This window comes from Triticum dicoccoides, chromosome 4A, assembly GCF_002162155.2.
Source record: "Triticum dicoccoides isolate Atlit2015 ecotype Zavitan chromosome 4A, WEW_v2.0, whole genome shotgun sequence".
Classification (NCBI taxonomy): Eukaryota; Viridiplantae; Streptophyta; class Magnoliopsida; order Poales; family Poaceae; genus Triticum; species Triticum dicoccoides.
In genome coordinates this window covers 644,619,228-644,637,115 of record NC_041386.1, presented here as the reverse complement: position 1 = coordinate 644,637,115, position 17,888 = coordinate 644,619,228, and the positions used below count along the sequence as shown (strand labels likewise).

At 46.7% G+C, this 17,888-nt stretch overlaps 4 protein-coding genes across 4 annotated transcripts in view; 1 reads left to right on the top strand and 3 right to left on the bottom strand.

Moving 5' to 3' along the window:
• Positions 1–667: 667 nt before the first annotated feature.
• Positions 668–4,190, bottom strand: LOC119287660 (potassium transporter 1-like). The gene is made up of 9 exons (XM_037567242.1): positions 3,998–4,190; positions 3,629–3,851; positions 3,249–3,497; positions 3,075–3,125; positions 2,710–2,970; positions 2,560–2,612; positions 2,349–2,463; positions 2,005–2,259; positions 668–1,898 (listed from the first exon to the last, which is right to left on the bottom strand). The coding sequence occupies exons 1-9, from the start codon at positions 4,115–4,117 to the stop codon at positions 889–891; spliced, it is 2,337 nt and encodes a 778-aa protein (XP_037423139.1). The 5' UTR covers positions 4,118–4,190; the 3' UTR covers positions 668–888.
• Positions 4,191–8,236: 4,046 nt separating this feature from the next.
• On the top strand, positions 8,237–11,031 carry LOC119287659 (mitochondrial import inner membrane translocase subunit TIM22-3-like). Its single transcript, XM_037567241.1, has 5 exons — positions 8,237–8,515; positions 8,940–9,004; positions 9,104–9,176; positions 9,268–9,321; positions 10,530–11,031. Exons 1-5 carry the CDS (start codon positions 8,359–8,361, stop codon positions 10,757–10,759), a joined length of 579 nt encoding a protein of 192 aa, XP_037423138.1. The 5' UTR covers positions 8,237–8,358; the 3' UTR covers positions 10,760–11,031.
• Positions 10,933–12,527, bottom strand: LOC119287658 (zinc finger CCCH domain-containing protein 48-like). The gene has a single exon (XM_037567240.1). It carries the CDS (start codon positions 12,525–12,527, stop codon positions 11,199–11,201), a length of 1,329 nt encoding a protein of 442 aa, XP_037423137.1. The 3' UTR covers positions 10,933–11,198.
• Positions 12,528–15,168: 2,641 nt separating this feature from the next.
• LOC119287657 (serine/threonine-protein phosphatase 6 regulatory ankyrin repeat subunit C-like) overlaps positions 15,169–17,888 on the bottom strand; it is a 3,332-nt gene continuing 612 nt past the window's right edge. The window contains exons 2-5 of the mRNA XM_037567239.1: positions 16,080–16,185; positions 15,911–15,989; positions 15,727–15,824; positions 15,169–15,629 (exon numbers count right to left, since the gene is read on the bottom strand). Coding sequence (XP_037423136.1) covers positions 15,444–15,629; positions 15,727–15,824; positions 15,911–15,989; positions 16,080–16,185 — 469 coding nt within the window. The 3' untranslated portion in view covers positions 15,169–15,443. The remainder of the gene's footprint in view (positions 15,630–15,726; positions 15,825–15,910; positions 15,990–16,079; positions 16,186–17,888) is intronic.

The following is a 17,888-nucleotide window of genomic DNA, read 5'->3' as shown; positions in this document are numbered from 1 at the left end:
GCGGCCTCGACGTCGGCGTCTGTTGTGAGTTCTCTAATCTTCTTCTTCTTCTAGGTTTCTGTATTTCTCCAACCAAGAACAGAGGGTGACCCACATCTATTGATCTGTCTTCCGCGGGCTTCTAGAAGCCAATCGAGTTTCAGCAACCTTCTCTGCAATTTGCATTTGGTCGAGGGAGGAAGGAGCAAGGTGAAATCTATGCATTACTTTTCTTGTGCGTGCTTCCATGGTTTGCCTTGCCTGGTTACTTTTCTTGAACGTTAATTTATTCATGCAAGTAAAAGATGGTGCCGTTATTCCCCTTTTCTAAAAGAGGATTGTAGAGTTAACTTGTGATTTCTCCGTGATTTTGCGATGTAACTCAACTACAGGAGATGTTATTGTTACATACTCCCTCCGTCCCAGTATAAAGTTGAGTCACTTATTTTGGGACGGAGGGTGTACTGTGTAACAGTTTGTTGTAATTTCATTGTCGTTAATTGTGAATCTCCATGTCGTATTATTGTTCTAAGATAGTGTTTTTTTTTAACTCCCCACATTCATGTTGAGAATCCTGGCTCCACAACTGCATTCCGACCAGTCAAAAAAGAATCATGAACCTTGCTTATGACAAGGGAGCACACTCACCAGTTGAAGTTGTGCTTGCAATATCATCCCTATAACTTAGTTCATAAAAAAACACCCTTATATTCAGCTCAGATAACGGTACACTGTACATAGAAACCAAAGCATGAAGAAAACCATCAAATCCAAACCCAAAGAAAATAGGTGTGCGGGCACACACGCATATCCTCTTCGCCCTTCAAACTAGTACTACCATACAGCCAGAATCACATGGTTTAGCTCACGCACATCCCCGATCATACGTACACGCTTGGGGTGAAATCACTATATCTCGTATGTGATCCCAACTTTGAGCAACTGATCTTTCGGAATGGCTAGTGCCTTGTGCCCCTCCGTCAAGTTCTTCCTCAAGAATGTGTAAACATAGTTGACCACCATCTTCTTGAACACCGACGAGTTGGCTTTGGCGGTGACATTGGCCTCACCCATCAGATACACCATCCCGTGTTCCACCTCTCTGTCGATCAGTTGCTTCTCCTCCTCGACTGTCCGGTTGGAACGGAAGCTAGCGATCCTCCCCGACGAGTGGCTGCTCACCCTGGCTTGGACCGTCTCCTCGCTGTGCACTGCATTGCGCGTGGATCGCCCCGATGCCATAGATGGCTGATCACTGGAAGCTTCACCACCAGCGGTGATCTCCTCCACTTCGTTGTGTGCGAATGCGCTCTCCTCCTGAATGAACATCTTGAGCCCATCCATGAGGAAGGCCACAAACTCCTTGGGCTCCTCCAGCGTGTCGGTATATCCATACCGCGCCACGCAGCGGAACATCCGCTGCTCCCTCGGGCCGACCTGCCGGAAGAGAAACCTCTCTGCGGGCAGGACACGCGAGATGGGCAGGTGCTTGATGGACATGAACATGAAGATGGAGTGCACGGATGGTATCCTCTCGATCAGCCGAGGGAACACCGGAGGGATGCCCTGGACCAGCTCCGTGTAGAGGAGGCCAACCCCAGGGATCCTCCTCACATCGTTCTTCTCGAGCAGCACTGTCAGTTCACTGGTGGGCACGATGTGATCCAGCTCGTACCAGTACCTCTTGACTTGGACGTAGTGCCATGCCGCCATCAGGCTCATCACGACCAGCGCGAAGCAGATGGGGAGGTAGCCGCCCTCGATGAATTTCGACAGTATGGAAGAGAGGTAGATCAACTCTATGGAGCCAAACACGACGTAGAAGAGCGCGATGAAGATGACGTGCTTCTTCCATATGAGGAGCATCACGACGGTCATCAGGTGGGTGGTGATGATGAATGTAGTAACAACACAGATCCCTGCGAGCCACCAACATACGTATCACATCAAATTTTGACCCATCAGGCTGTTGAAAGGATCATCAAACACAAACCATTGAAGTGGGAGTGGTGGGTACCAACTTACCATAAGCATGTCCGATGCTGGTGGTGGTTCTGAAGGCGACGGTGACTACGATGCTCGCCAATCCCATTATGAAGTTGACTTCAGGAATGTACACCTGCCCCTCGTACTTGTGTGATGTGTGGATGACTTGAACCCTGGGCATGCAACCCAGAGACAGAGCCTTGGAGAGGATGGCAAATGCGCCGGACAGCATAGCTTGGCTTGCTATGATGGCAGCAAGGATGGCAACGATGAAGGTTGGCCAGAACATGGGTGCTGCAGGAGGAACATGCACACATATTTATCTATTTATTTACCAAGTACATATATTTGCTGGGAATATGCTTATTTGTTCTTGTACCTACCTGGGATAGATCTATAGAAGGTGTTTGCCACGTTCTCTGGGAATTTCCTCAGGTAAGCCGCCTGGCCGATGTAACACAGCCCAACAGCCGGGAACAAGATGCCGTTGAAGCTGATCTGTGGGATATATATGCATGGTTCTGTTATGACTTGTGGCTAGGGAAAGATAGTTGACTTCCAGAATGAATCTATATCTAATAAACATTGAAGTACCTGAACAGCCCTGATGTTGAAATGTCCCAGGTCAGCAAACATACCTTCTGTGCCTGTCAGATTAACTATTATATTACAGCCTATGCAGGCAGGCAGGCAGGCAACACAAGGTCTTTTCAGTGAGTCAGAAAAGGTTAAATTGTTGGTTACCTGTGACACACAAGATGACTCCACCAAGTGAAACCCATCCCTCCTTGCCATTCCTCTTGAAGTACTGTATGATATATATCGGATTGAAGGCCCGTAGGACACCGACATCATGAACGACGAGGTTGTACAACCCGATGCCCGCAATGAAAAGGAACCACACCGAGATGACCGGAGCAAACGTGTAGCCGACCTTGTCGGTCCCGAAACGCTGGACCGAGAAGAGCATGAACAGGATCGCCACCGAGATGAGCACCACTTGTGCTGTTCAAACAACCACGGAAGGCCGTCAGATCGGTGTGATGGACTGATGGGTAAGAAATATAAGCAAACTTCTTAGCTACTAATCCTTCCTTGGATTCACATACTTTGAGTCAGGCTTGGCGCTTTTTCTCTGATCCCACTCACTGCAGACAGCACTGCCATGAACAAAATATATGTATGTTAGTATTACTTCTCCTTTTATGCATGAGAATATTAATACTGTATATAATTAATAGGCGTTGACTCTTTGATACATGATTGATTGATTGATTGATTACCAGAGATTGCGGGCGTCAAGGTTCCATCGCCGATCACCATGGATGTGCCGAGGATGGTGAGGGTGAAGAGCGCGATCTTGGCCGCCTTGCTAGACTCGAGCTTCTGCTTGGCCCACTGCGCCCTCCTCAGCTGCGAGTTGGGCGCTTCTATCCGGTAATTCGACACCGCAGCATCCTCGGCCTGCTGGTCCGGTATCATCCTGATCTTCGCATACCGCGATATCAGCGAGTAAAGCGCAAACGTGCCACCTGCAAACAACAGCCAGCCAGCAAGAAGAGCAGCGTGCAGTCCAGCTTCAGCAATCCAGCAAGCAGGTACGTATGCTAATTTGATGGAACTAATTGGGGTTATATATGCGTAAATGCGTATGCATATATACCATCTCCGTTGTCGTTTGCGTAGAGCACGATGAAGACGTACTTGAGCATGGGTATGATGATGAGGGTGTAGATGATGAGCGACAGGACGCCCAGGAGGTCGTCGTTGTGCTTGATGCCGTCGGGGAAGGTGCTGGAGTAGACGTAGAGCGGCGACGTCCCGATGTCGCCGTAGATGATGCCGACGCTCTGGAACGCGAGGCTCAGCGTCCGGACCCAGCTCACCTGCATATATATATCATGCATGCGTCGCCCAGAGGAAGTTAAGTAGGGTACTCACACTGCTCCGTCAGATAGATTGCACCATTGCTGCCGGCGAATTGACATGGCCCTCTGAATTGCAGGGGAAGGACGACACATGATATACATACCCGGGAGCCATGGTGGTTGGAATGGGACACCTTCTCTGCATCACCCCACAGCGAGTCATGGCGCTTGAGCGGGGCAGGCACCGTCTCCGTGCCCCGCGGCTCCTCCGCCTGGGCCGACATCTCCTTCAGGGGGTGTTGCAGCTTGCAGTTCTACTCCGGGTTAGCGGCGAAGGTCTGCAGCTGCAGGTAGCTAGCTCCCGTTGGAGGAAGAAGGTGAGGGCTTGTTTAAATAGAGCGGTGCAGATTTGAGCTAGCACATGAGGTTGCTCCTGAGAGTTGACATGAAGCTTTCGTTTGCTTGAGGTGGCACTGACCGTACACCCAGCAGCTGGTACATTATCATACTCCCTCCGTTCCACAATGTAGCGCATATAGATTTTTCTAGAAGTCAAACTTTATAAACTTTGACCAAGTTTGTAGAGAAAATCATATACATCTAGAATACCAAATACGTGTGCTTAGATACATCACAACACATACTTTCATATTATATACATTTGGTATTGTAGATATAAATAGTTTTCTCTATAAACTTGGTCAAAGTTTATAAAGTTTGACTTTGTAGAAAATCTATATGCGCTACATTATGGAACGGAGGGAGTACCTGGGTGATAATTGGTGCTATTTTAATCCAAGCCTCATGAGCACTTAAAAGTCATTGGTGTCTCTCTCGTGTTCACGCGGGTAAAACATATTCAAACGAATGCTGCCACCAGATCGAAGAAGATTGGTTACTTAGCAAATGAGGCCTCGGTTTGCGGCTGCCGAGATTGCTTGCGTCCATTGACTTAGCCGCCAGATAAACAAATCCCAATCATTGGTGCTATTTTAACCAGATCAGAGAACTCATCTTCTCCAAGGTAGGTTACTTGCCGATGTAGTACTTAGGTGTGTATATATGGAGTAGGCGACAAATAATGCCTTTTTTTAATTACGTCGACAAATAATGTCTTTTTTAATTACGTCGACAAATAATGCCTTTACTTAACGCGACGGTGTGGTCTCCGGATCGTTTTGGCATCGCGTTTCACCTTTTTTTTACTTGTACATGTGACCTCAGTTATGCTTACGCATATGCCGGTGTGAGTTCACTGCTCGTATGACCTGGGGCTTGTTTTATAAGTCGATAAAAAAACACGGTCGAAGAAAAGGGTAAAATATGCTTGCCTGTCGTCAATACGTAAAACTCGGCATCTAGTAAAACTATTGGTGTTTTAAATTTTAACAAATTTTTGGATATGAATTTCACTTCATGTGGGGTACTACATTTGGGTGATAATTGCGGTAAGGCAGGAGCACATACGGTGTGATATACTTGGTTTAGATTTCCTTGTGAAAGTGAGTCGAAAAAAAGTACAAACATAGACGTTCATATACACATGTTACTTACTTGAACACATGTGCGCGCACACACATATCCTAGGAACACCTATGACAATCTACCGGCATATCTCGAGAGATACCATGTAGTTGAGGTACACTTATCCCTACGAACACTTCCGAGAGATTAAGTCAACACATCTCAAAATTGACGCAGTCATCACATGCACCTTGTAGTTGAGGCGCACGTTATCCGTATGAGCATCTTCGAGAGACTAAGACGGTATATCATGAGATTGAGAAAGTCATTATATACATCATAGTCGACAGGAACATCATATATCACTACACAGACATCACTGTAAAACCTAGAATAAATTCAAAAAAAAATGCAAACACTCCTGACCAACTGAGACGCCCATTCCAGAAAGTGACTCTCATATGATAGTACTTCCTCTGTAAATAATATAATAGTATTTAGATTACTATTTTAATGATCTAAACGCTTTTATATTAATTTATAGAGGGAGTACTTTTCATCCAACACGATAATGAGCCATGTGTCAAACAAAGCACATGCATAGCCGCGCTAAGTTTTCGGTTGTGCACGCCAAAGTACACCAAAGGACAAATCGTACGGAATGATGCTCCCTGTCCAACACAGCTACGTACATGGATGTCCCGAAACTAGCATTATCATAGCGTATGGTGCAGCCGAGGGTTGACCTTGAAACCTTTACTAATCATTTCTTCGGAAAAGAAACACTTAATCATTGGCGTTACTTTACTCGAGATGTCATGAAACGAGGACATATTGGCCCTCATCGCCATCTTCGTTAAACAAAAGAAAGATAAGAGTCTCGACGAAATAATTGTGGTTTGACATTTCTATCGCCAATCTTTCAAGGATATAAAACTAAGAACAGCGAGGAGGAAAGTAATATATTTTTCATGCTGCTGGTGTGTGATCGTCTACTTTCGCCGTGTCTTCTCCGTGTCTGGATGCGACGTCATAGCGCTTTGTATGGATCGCTAATATTTCATACAACACATATATTGGTAAAAAAATCCTATTACCCACCCCTTTCGAAAGCCGTGAAAAAAATAATCATGTTTACAGTGATAGATCAGTGCATGACAAGCTACCAAATCGTAGTGAATTTTAGTGACACAACATGCCTATATGCATGATGTAAGAATGGCAATAAGGCCGTCTTGATTTCTTTTCGTGTGTGTGCAGGAAGTATTTAATCATATTTTGGCACCAAAATTCACTTGTTTATAGTATTATTAATTGTTATGTACTCCCTCCTTTTCGGTTTATAGGGCTTATCTTAAAATTTTAGTTTTTCCATTTTATAAGGCTCAATTTGATTGTTCTCCATCACATGTTCAGACTTTAAGGTGCATTAAATTATTGCATGCAAGTATTAAGAGAAAATTGACCAATGCATGCACTTTATGCATGCATGCATTGCAATTAATGCATTCGTAAATATAATTTTTTGAGGAAAACAAGAGCATTAATTGGGTGCTTTTGCAAACTACAAAAAATATTCCATCACTCATCATCTATCTTGGTTGGTGAGATTTTTGAATTGAGCCTTATAAACCGGAAAGGAGGGAGTAATGTTTACAACAAGCAACAGCACCAGCACCAGCAAGATTATGGATGATGAGCTTCCACATACTTCTGTCCCAAACAAATTGAGGTAGATTAGAGTTGAAACACATAATATCTTGCGAACAACTCATGGTTTCGGCACATGGATGATAAGGCTCTAGGCACATCTGTCCATGACTACTTCTTTGATGATACTCCAGTCCTTCAAATATCTCTTTACAGACTCCTCACATGTCAAGTTCAGTTTATCCTAGACCCGGTCATGGACAACCCGGCCCGTCGGCCCGAACCCGAAGCCCGACATTCGGGCCGGGCTCGGGCTCCATTTTCTGACCCGAAGCCCGGCCCGAAAGCCCGAATAAAGCCCGAAATATATAAAAAACATATTTTATTTGAAATATAGGTATAATAAATTAAAATAATATCCCGAAAATGATTAATTTAATTAAAAAGTGTCACTGTTCATGTACTTCGGGCCGGGCCGGGCCGGGCTCGGGCTTGGGAATTTCTCTTCGGGCTTTGTCAAGCCCGGCCCGAACCCGACCCGGCCCGACGTTTGCCCGGGTGTAGTTTATCCCGACCTCTCTTGAAATTATCAATACACTTTCATCATCCGCTATGCACTGGAGTTTATGGAGGTAACTATCTTATATAATGTTGAATAAGCATTTCTTCAATCAATGCTACCCCGACTCTATCCCATATATCATCATTTCTCATTTGATCCTTTCTTGTATGACCACACATTCATTTCAACATGTGCATCTCCGCTACACCTAGCTGTTGAACATGTCGCCTTTTACTCGGCTAACACTCAGCGCTATACAACATTGCGGGTCAAATCGTCGTCTTATGTAACCCGCCTTCTAGCTTGTATGGCACTCTCGTCATAGAGAACGTCAGAAGCTTGGCCGCACTTCATCCATCCGATTTTGGTTCGATGGTTCACATCTTCATCAATATCCTCGTCCTTCTGCAGCATTGACCCAAAATATTGAAAGGTGCCCTCCTAAGGCAACACTTGTCCATCAAGATTAACCTCTTTCTCCTTGTGCCTATTAGTACTGAAACCGCACCTCATGTTCATTCAGAATAAAGAAAAAGTAATGCAAACAATATCGCAGCTAAAAATGTTGCATTTTCCATATCGAGCGGACATCCACAGAGCGAGAAAAAAATGCATTCCTGCCTTCCCGCGGCCCGCCCTGCCTAACAGAAGTCCATATCACTGCCGACGGCCCACGGCCCACGGCCCACGCCCATCGCATCGTCCTCCAAAGCTCGCCACCGCATCCCGTCGCCTCCTCTCTTACCTTGTCTCCCCCGCCGCTGCCGCTTCATCCTCAGCCATCGCCCACCGCCTCGCCGGTGACCTCCCCCGTCCACCGCCCCCCCGCCTGCGAGTTCGTTCAGGGAGATGTCGTCAAGGCGCGAGAACGGGTCGGAAGGCGACGGGCTCGGAGCCGAGGGAGGCGTGCCTCCGTCGCCTCTGTACGCCGCTCCGGTCGTCTGCCTCCTCCGGTCTGCCGGGGACTTCGGCGCCGGCGCCTTCGTTGGAGGCGTCGTTGGATACGGTATTATCCCCATTCCCCAACCCCGCCCTTTTCTTCTCCCAGATAACTCTATTACGCGTCGCTGCAATCATTATCTATCTGCTGTTGCTGTCCCCAAATTTTCAGTTTTCGTGGTCAGCTCTTATTAGGGCAGATAGTGATAGGAATTTCCCTTGCACTGACGCGTGCAATTCTCACTCGAATCCAAGCTTACGGAAATTCCTAGATAAGGTTATACAGTGTTGCTGGATATATTGCTTTGCAGATAATTGCACGTTGCACGCGATACCTTTAGTTTGGTAGCCTGGACCTTTTAATAGTTTCTGCTAGTCTGAATGTTCTTATACTGCGTTGATATGGTTTCACTAACTTAAAGAACCTGTGAACCCTAGTTATCCCCCTCGCATATAAAATCCTTATGTGGCTCACTCGGTTCTTTTTTCAGGGCAAGGTTTGATCACTAAGAAGGGCTTCAAGGGCTCACTCAGCAATGCAGGCTCTGCTGCCAAGGTTTGTTGTTCATAATGCTTGTGGGGATATGTTCTCTCAAATTGAGATGCATTATCCTTTTCCAGACAGAATGCTCATGATAGAAATTTCTTGAATTAGACTTTTGCAGTTCTCTCCGGCGTCCAGAGTTTTATTGTGTGCTTATTGAAAAAGCTACGCGGAAAAGATGATCGTAAGTTTACATTTTTATCTTTCTATTTGTGTGTTGGAATCTCGATGGTTGAACATATAGTATGAACTCAACTGACATGTTCCTTTGACAGTTGTCAATTCTGGCATTGCTGGATGTTGCACTGGCCTTGCCTTGAGCTTTCCAGGTACATTTGTGTTGAACTAATGTTACTTTCACAGCTCACTAGTGTACGTGACAATGGTATTGTCTGGTTACTGTACCTCATATGAAAAAGGATGGTGTATGATATTGGGTGTCATTATCATTTTTTGTTAGTACTTACTAGTGGCAAACATGTTTTGGTTTATAGTGTACCAAATATTTGGTGCTCTGGCTACTTGATTGTTCAACAGTTATTTTTCTGAAAATCTAGCGACCCTGAATTGCTATGTGTAAATTCCTGGTTGGCAATCTGTAAAAAACTCTTTACTTCCTAAAACTGTATGGTTAGGACAATAATTTGCATTTGGTAAACTGTGTAGTATGTAGGTACTCCATTGAGCGTAAGTTATATGTTGTGTGCTTGTAGTTCTTGAATTGGATTTCAACTGATATTTATTTAGAGAGATCGGGTGTGAATGTAAACTGAATTTTGCCTATAAATGCATGACTGAATTGCTTCCTCTAATTGTTACTCCCTCCGTCCCAAAATAAGTGTCTCAGCTTTAGTTTGAGACACTTATTTTGGGAGGGAGGGAGTATACTTTATCAAAGCTGGTTTCCAAGCAGTTCAGTATCATGTCTAAGAAATTAACAAAATCAAGATACCTTGTTCTTACTCAGGAGACACTTGAGTGCGTGTTTTGCTTGTCGTTGGAATCTTGCACACACTGGATAAGACGGGACAGGGTCCAAATTAACTGTAATGACACTTGAAAAAAAGTCGAGCTATATTCATGTCTAACACATCATGTAGAAACTGAATCACTCATGCATCTGTGGTGCTGATTAGCACATTTTATTAAGAACAATTCGCTGCAATGTTCAGTTTCAGTTAGTGCTCATGGGTAATACGTTACCTGAAAAAGGTCAGTAATATTAGTGGCTAGCTGGACACATTGTTATGCATGCATCTCTTGTTAGCTCAAACTGCACCGCTATGTCGCTTTACCGGCACATATGTTTTACCTGCATAGCTTTTCTCTGTAATATTCAAGTGTCCAAGGAGGCATGAGTCTATAGCTGGCACATTGGAAGGATGTTTGAAGATTGGATTTTTGTTTGTGGGGATCATTTGTGCATGTGCGCCAAGCTGCTCTTTAGAATAAATTATTGATACCAGCGACAGTTTATCTCTTTACTATCAGAGCTTTGGTTACATCATTTCTCATGTGGTTGGTTCTCTTAACCCAGGAACACCTCAAGCGTTGATTCAGAGCTGCGCCACCTTCGCAGCGTTCTCTTGCATAATGGAGGGGCTGAACAAGCAGCAGGCTGCAATGGCCCACACGCTCGGCGGAAACGCTCTGACCTTTGGGCACGGGAAAGGCGGCGTCCTCCCCCCTTTCACGCTACCACCAATCCTCGACGCATCAGATGCTCTAGCTTCATGCTGCCAGACCTTAGTGAAGCCCAAGCACTAGGCAACATCATGGGGAGAGAAAGAGAGAGAGAGAGAGATGATCAGTAAAAACCTTAGCACCAGACTTAGCGTATGGAAATTCGTTTCTGGACTTGTCAAGAGTGTGTAGTTTTGCTTCCTTGCCAGTCTTTTTCTTGATGCGTTCTGCAGCATGTGCTCCTTTGACATGGCAGATAAAAATCCTGAAAAACCTTCGCATTTTGTTCTCCTGTTAACATCTGAGACATGGTTTTGTGACAAGTACAGTAAGAATGAAGTGATTGCAGTTCTTCAGATTCTGAATATCTCTGATCCATACTGTATAATGGAGTACTAAGCATTGCCACTGGTATCTTCACATTGAACTGGTATCCTACTGATTGCTCACTGGCCTACAATCGAAGCTGCCTGTGGTCGACGGGGTCGGTTTGCAGAGGCCAGTGGTGCACCTAATGAATAATTCAGGCTGCAGCTGCCGGCGTCCACTTCACCACTCTGACCTCGCCGGACGCGTCTCCGGTGAAGACCATGCCGGGGGTCCTGAGCGACATTGCCGTGACCTCGCCGTTGCAGTGAATCTGGCCTCTGGGTTTGAACGACGGGAGGTCGTAGACACGAACGATGCCGTCGCCGCGCGAGACCAGCAGGACGGGCTTCTTGTCGGCGTCGTGCGTCCCGTCCATGGCGACCACCCGCTCGCCCTCTTCCCTGTGGGTGTAGTGCACCTCCAGCTCCGGCTCGACGTCGTCACGGTCCGGCTTGGACCTCCAGGCCTTGACGGTGCCGTCGACGGACGAGGAGAGCAGGAACCGGTCCCAGCACAGCAGCGCGGTGACCATGGACGCGTGGCCGGCGAATCTGCAGACGCACCGGCGCGTCTCGAGGTCCCAGACCCTGATGCCGCCGTCCGACGCACCAGAGTAGAGCGCGCCCTTCCCCTGGGCCAGCGACGCGACGGCGTGCCCGCCGTGGCCCGCGAGCGCGGCGACCTCGTCGAAGCGCTGGTGGTCTCGGTCCAGCCTCCACATGTAGATGGCGCCGTCCTCCGCGCCGGCGAAGAGGCGCTCGTCGTCCTCTGCCAGGAGTGCGGTCACCTGCGCGCCGTCGGCGGGCAGCCGCAGCCGCAGCTCATTGCCGCTCCCCGCGTGGAGCGCCCTGACGACGCCGCGGACGCCGACGAGCACCCACGGGCCCATGGCGATCAGGCGGCCCACCTCCCCTTCCTGCACCGGCGCGACGCGGACGCACTGCCCGGTAGCGCAGTCCCAGGCGCGCACCGTGCCGTCCAGGTTGCCGGAGAAGAGCTTGCCGGACCCTTCGGGCACGGCGACGCCGGTGACCGCCTTGGAGTGGCCCTCGAGCCGGGCGACGCCGCGGATGCCGTCGCCGACGCACCATGCGCCGCCGACCGGTGGTTCCTGGACGCGATCAGAAGCCGCCTGAGGGACCGCGGCCTCGCGGGCATTGGTTGCGGGGCTGGGTTTGGTCGGCGGCGGCGGCGACACCGGAGGAACCGCGGCCTCTCCTTCATCGGTTGTGGCGCTGGGCTTGGCGATTTTGGAGGAAGTGTTGACCCAGGTGTTGCTGCGCTTCTTGGCGACGACGACGACGGCCGGCGGCGCCTCCGCCGGATCGGCGTGGAGGAACCGGCAGGGGTTCCGGCCGCAGTGGCCGGACTTCCAGTAGCGGCAGACGGGCGGCGGCGCGGTGCCGGAACACGCGGTGTCGCCGCGGCGCAGCTGATGCGAGGCGGGCGGGAGGAGGGGTTGGCGGCGCTGCACGGCCGCCATGGAGGGGAGGCGGCGATCGGTCGAATGGGAGTGGGGGAATTCCGCGTTCGCTGGTGGGTTCGCGTTCAGCTATATGTAGATCGGCAGCCCGGCCCCGGTTCGTGCCAGTAGTGCTACTTACCGACCCCAGCATGCAAAGCGCACACGGCGGCGCGTTTTCGTGATTTTGTAATAAAAATCCCTACGCCGTGAAATTAAAAAAAAAATACAATTAATGTACATTAGGTTTCTTTGGTATTCAATTTTGAGAAAGATTTGTATCACGCCATATCAAAAACATATGGCATGGCAGTTTGACAGGAAGGGGTTATTCTCTGTCCGCTCAGCATATAGGATTCATGTCGACCTTCTTCGGCGCCAATGCCAGCGGCAAACTGGTGAATGCTCGTCAGGGCGGGAGGAGGAAAGGAAAATGTGGCGGCACCTCTGGCAAGTGAATTGCCCCGGGAAGGTACATCACTTCATGTGGAGATTGGCACACAATAGTCATCCTTTGCTGCGAAACGTGGAGCACATTGGAGTTGAACTGGACACAAGTTGCGTGGTGTGCCATCGTCTGCTGGAGGACGGAGGGCACTTGTTTCTGCGCTGCAAAGAGGTAAAGAAAATGTGGAGTGCTTGTGGTCTGGAGGGTGTTCGTCAAAGCCTGCTTGAATGCCAAACATCTCGCCGGCTGCTGGAGGAACTCTTTCGTATACCCGAGGATGTAAAACTAAGAGCAATTTGCTTCATGTGGTTGTGGTGGACAGAGAGGAACAAAGCGAATCATAACCAAAACAGAGCATCAGCGGAGGAGTTTCAGTCTTCAGTTACCAGACATGTCACTAAATGGCGGGAATACAATGCAAAACATGTACAGCCAAGAGTGCAGAGGATTCAGAAATGGGCCAAGCCAGCTCTGGATGTGGTTAAAATCAACATTGATGCAGCTTTTAGGGGCCTGTCATAACCTGATGGCTGGGGGTGCATTGCTCGGGACCATGCTGGAGACGTCCTCTTCGCGGCCGCCGGCGTGTTGGAAAACATGTCCGATGCTCTTCATGCTGAAGCTTCGGCCCTGCTGCATGCAGTCCGGTTTGCTGAAGACCATAGCATGGGTCGTGTTGTTTTTGAGACTGATTGCTTGGCTCTTGTGCAGACCACCAATCCTGGAACTCTTTCGATCCCCACTGGGTGCCATCTTTCGCGAGCTCAAATACCTGCTCCAGTTCGGTTTTATTAAGTGGAATGTCTACCACTGTCCACGCGCTTGTAATGCCCCAGCCCATGAACTGGCTGCTTTAGGCTGTAGTGGTGTCTATGGGAACCAATTTGTTTGGCTTTCAAATCTCCCTGATATTGTAACTCGTGTGGTGACCACCGATCTGGTTGGTCCTTGGTAATTGGAATGCACGGTGTTCCAGTAAAAAAAACATAATCATATCTTTGTACTTTGTAGAAGACAAAATCACAGTTCCATCCTCTTAAACCAGTGTCTCAAAAATATTTTCTCTTATACCATGGTAAAAGCGTAACTCCGCCTATGTCTTCTAGGCATAGCCGGTCCCAAGCCCGGGTAAAGGAGGAGGGTTGTGATAGGCTTGGCGAGCCAACGTAAAAACTAGCCAGTCCCATAGGTATGAAACTCATTTGAGCGAGAATAGTACTAGGATGGGTGACCTCCTAGGAAGTCCTCGTGAAAGGGTTTCATATCTAAGGGTTGTGATAGGCTTGGCGAGCCAACGTAAAAACTAGCCAGTCTTTTGGGTATGAAACCCATTTGGGCGAGAGTAGTACTAGGATGGGTGACCTCCTGGGAAGTCCTCGTGAAAGGGTTTCATATCTAGCCTACCCCAACTTGTTTGGGATAAAAGGCTTCGTAAGTAAGTACCATAGTAAAAGCGTAGCAACAGACTCCACGCCTGGTGAACGCGAGGGTGTGTTTGGTAGCCTTCTCACCCTTGTTCTCCACCGAGACACGCTGGCTCTAGACATGCCCGAGTACATACCTTACAGTATTTATGTAGTAGCATCCATCTAATGAGACGACATGCTAACCTGAGATTTTTCTGTTTGATAGCATGTACTATATGAGTTCAGTGTGGTTACCTCATTCCTGATATTGCCAGAATGCCACCACAATCATCTGCTCCCTCTGTACACTAATAAAAGACGTTTTGAATCATTACTTTAGTGATCTAAAATGTCGTATATTAATTTACAGATGGAGTAACAATGAAAAAAAAAGGATTGTATACACAGTTCTAGCAAGATTTCAACATAAGTAAATATTTGCACAAAGTTTTGACAATAGCTAGACATGGAAAACATTGAACCAAGTATCAAAGAACAAGGCAAAAACATTACTGCTCTTAACAATGTAGAATTTGCATAGATCAATGATACAAACGGATGAGCTCTACTCGCTGCCATTTAGAATTGCAACGATCTACAATATAAACTGAGTAAGAATTGTAAAAAAAAAATTGTTGTTGCAGAAATTCATTGTTTTGCCACCAAACACACAAGAATGCAAGCTATTGAACATTCAAGCCTCCTTCAAAATTCCCATAGACTCCACCAAACACGCCCCAAGTAACTTAAGCAATTCAGTCTCAGGTTGTCATGGACGAAATATTTCCTTCTTCAAAGTTCTCGCAAGGGTAAGAGCAATCATCATGCTGGAAAAGCAGGGCATAGAGTTCAACTAATTGAGCCTTTGATATAACTCGAAAAATACAGATACAAAGGGCAAATGGAGAAGCGCCATGTCCTCCTCTCTGCACATAAACTCCATAGTTCTCATGATAACAGAAACGCAGTTCTCATAGTAGGCAAGCTGTGTATGGAGATGCTAATAGTCTAATACTACCACTCATTTTACCACCCACTCATCATTTGAACGATTTCAACCAAGGGTTCCCTCCGACAGGTCCATCAGTTTGCCATGTGTACGCTGGCCTCGACTTGCTTGGCAGTTAACAGGGCCCGGACTTCGGTATCTTGATCGGCCATCTCGGCGGCTGCCTGCCCGTAGGCATTCTCCTTCTTGGGACATGCGCCAGCCTCGAGCAGAAGCTTGACGGTGTCCATGTGTTCCCCTCTGGCAGCATGGTGGAGTGGCTGCACGGAGCAAACATATAAGGTTATAGACCACTGATAGCACAAAGCTGTAAATGCAACATGGTTGGCATATGATCAAGTGGTCAAGAGGGCTTACAGTATCGCCTTCAGCATCAACGGTGTTGAGCATTCGTGTTGCACAACCCTCAGCATTTGCAGCAAAACTGAGAATGTACTGAACTATCTCGGTGAAGCCTGTACAAAGAGTGTCAGTAAATAGACTAAACACATTGAGTGCAAAAAGGAAAAAATAAGCCCACTGCAAGTAAAAGAATGCATACCTCCAGCACAAGCATCATGGAGAGGAATTGCCCCTTCTTCATCTTTGGACTCTAAGCTTGCTCCACGTTCCAGCAGTAGCTGACAAGATGAACATGGTTATATACAACCATTGAGCAGAGAAAAATTTCCAAGAAGGCGGAGAAAATTATGCAAGATAGCAATGTAAACCTGCACACAAAGTAGATGGCCATATAAGCATGCCAGGTGAAGCACAGTATCACCATCTTCAACTGGATCATTAATGCTGCCACCATAGTTATCTGCGTAAACATAACAGTAGAATCTAAATAAAGAGCTCCATCAACGTCAGACACATATGCAGGCATGCTTTTTCTGTTGCAAATAATTGCCAAAAACACCAGCATTAAAAACAGGTTATACTGACCAAGAAAAGTAAAGTATGAAGACAAAATAATTTTAGCAACAAGACTTTTGAACCAGTGCAGCAATATGGCCCCGACACACAGATGGTTAGACAATCACCATACAGACCTCAACTAATCATTATATGATTGTACCACTGCAAGAGTGAGATCTGATAACGATCACTTAGACAAACTTGAAGAGAGAACATCGACAATAACCATGAATGATGTGCATCCCAGCTATACCACAGCAATAGCATTTCCCTTGTTTATGTTTCAGTTTAAGAACTATTAATTTATGTATGCTACAAGAATACAAAACATAGAAGTGCTTTTTTTACGAATATATATTTAAAAAATGGAGATTATATCCTTACAAATTTCCAAGGAAACCATAAAAAACACCACAAGGGGGTGTTCTGAAGAGTGAGATGAGACCCGATGAAGGTTGATTAACTTCATGGGGAAGAAGGCCTGTTTGGTTTGCTGCCCATACTATACTAGCCCTGCCAAAAAATTGGGTGCCTATCAAATCTTGGTCATTGTCTGGCTTCCTGCCAAAATTTTGGTTGCCAATGGGCGTCCACCATTCTTCTCACAGATTTTTGCCAAATAGTTGGCCAAATGAGGGTGAGAAATTCCTTGGCCAAAGAATTGGCAAGCCAATGGTAGGCTAGTGTGGGCATCAACCAAACACAGCCGACATGCCAGCCAAGGAAGCATAGCAAGCAGTTTCAATAAACAAGATAAGATTCCCAAACTAGAGTTGTCCTTCAAATTTTCTAGGGTTAGGCAAGGAAATTTAAGTTGTGTTTGACATAAGATGGCTTTTAAAAAATGCTTGTGTTTTGCTACTTTCAGAAAACCAACTGACAGACAAATACTTGTCAGAGAAATGGATAAAAATGGATGTACCTAGAACTAAAATACGTCTAGATACATCCATTTCTCCGACAAGTATTTCCGGACAGAGGGAATATCATCTCAAGAGCCATACAGCAAATTGTTTCATTCCGTTAAACACTAACAAACGTTTTTTTTCTCCAACTAACATTTAGTTGCTTCCTTGGCATAATACAGCATCCCCTGTCTCCACAAAAATAAAATAAAAAATACAGCATTACACCGATGGCTCTAAACAGATTGCAATAATAAGAGATGCCACTGCCAGGTTAAGTCGCCACACTTTCAACAACATACATGTCCTAGATTCCAGCAACAATATTTATAACTTATCATACATATATGTGGTGCTCCCACACGCAGAAATGCATCCTAGTGCTACTGGACTAAGTGAAGCCTTTGCTCCTGGGTCACTGAGCTGATGGAAGCACACAGAGGGCGTGTGCAGAAGCGACCCAAACACAACCCATACATCGCAATCATCCAACACAAGACATGCACCAGGAAGATCCAGGTAGAAAATACAACCTGATCCGCTGACAAGGCCATAGGTTCAGGCAGTATCACTAAACTATATGCTGAAACATCTGCAATTTTCACGGGGGCGTCATGAAAAGCGGCGGTCTGGCTAGTGAATTAATCGATACAGTACGCGTACTCTGCTCTAATCAAATAATAACCTCGTAGAACCCTAAAAGTATAATCCAGA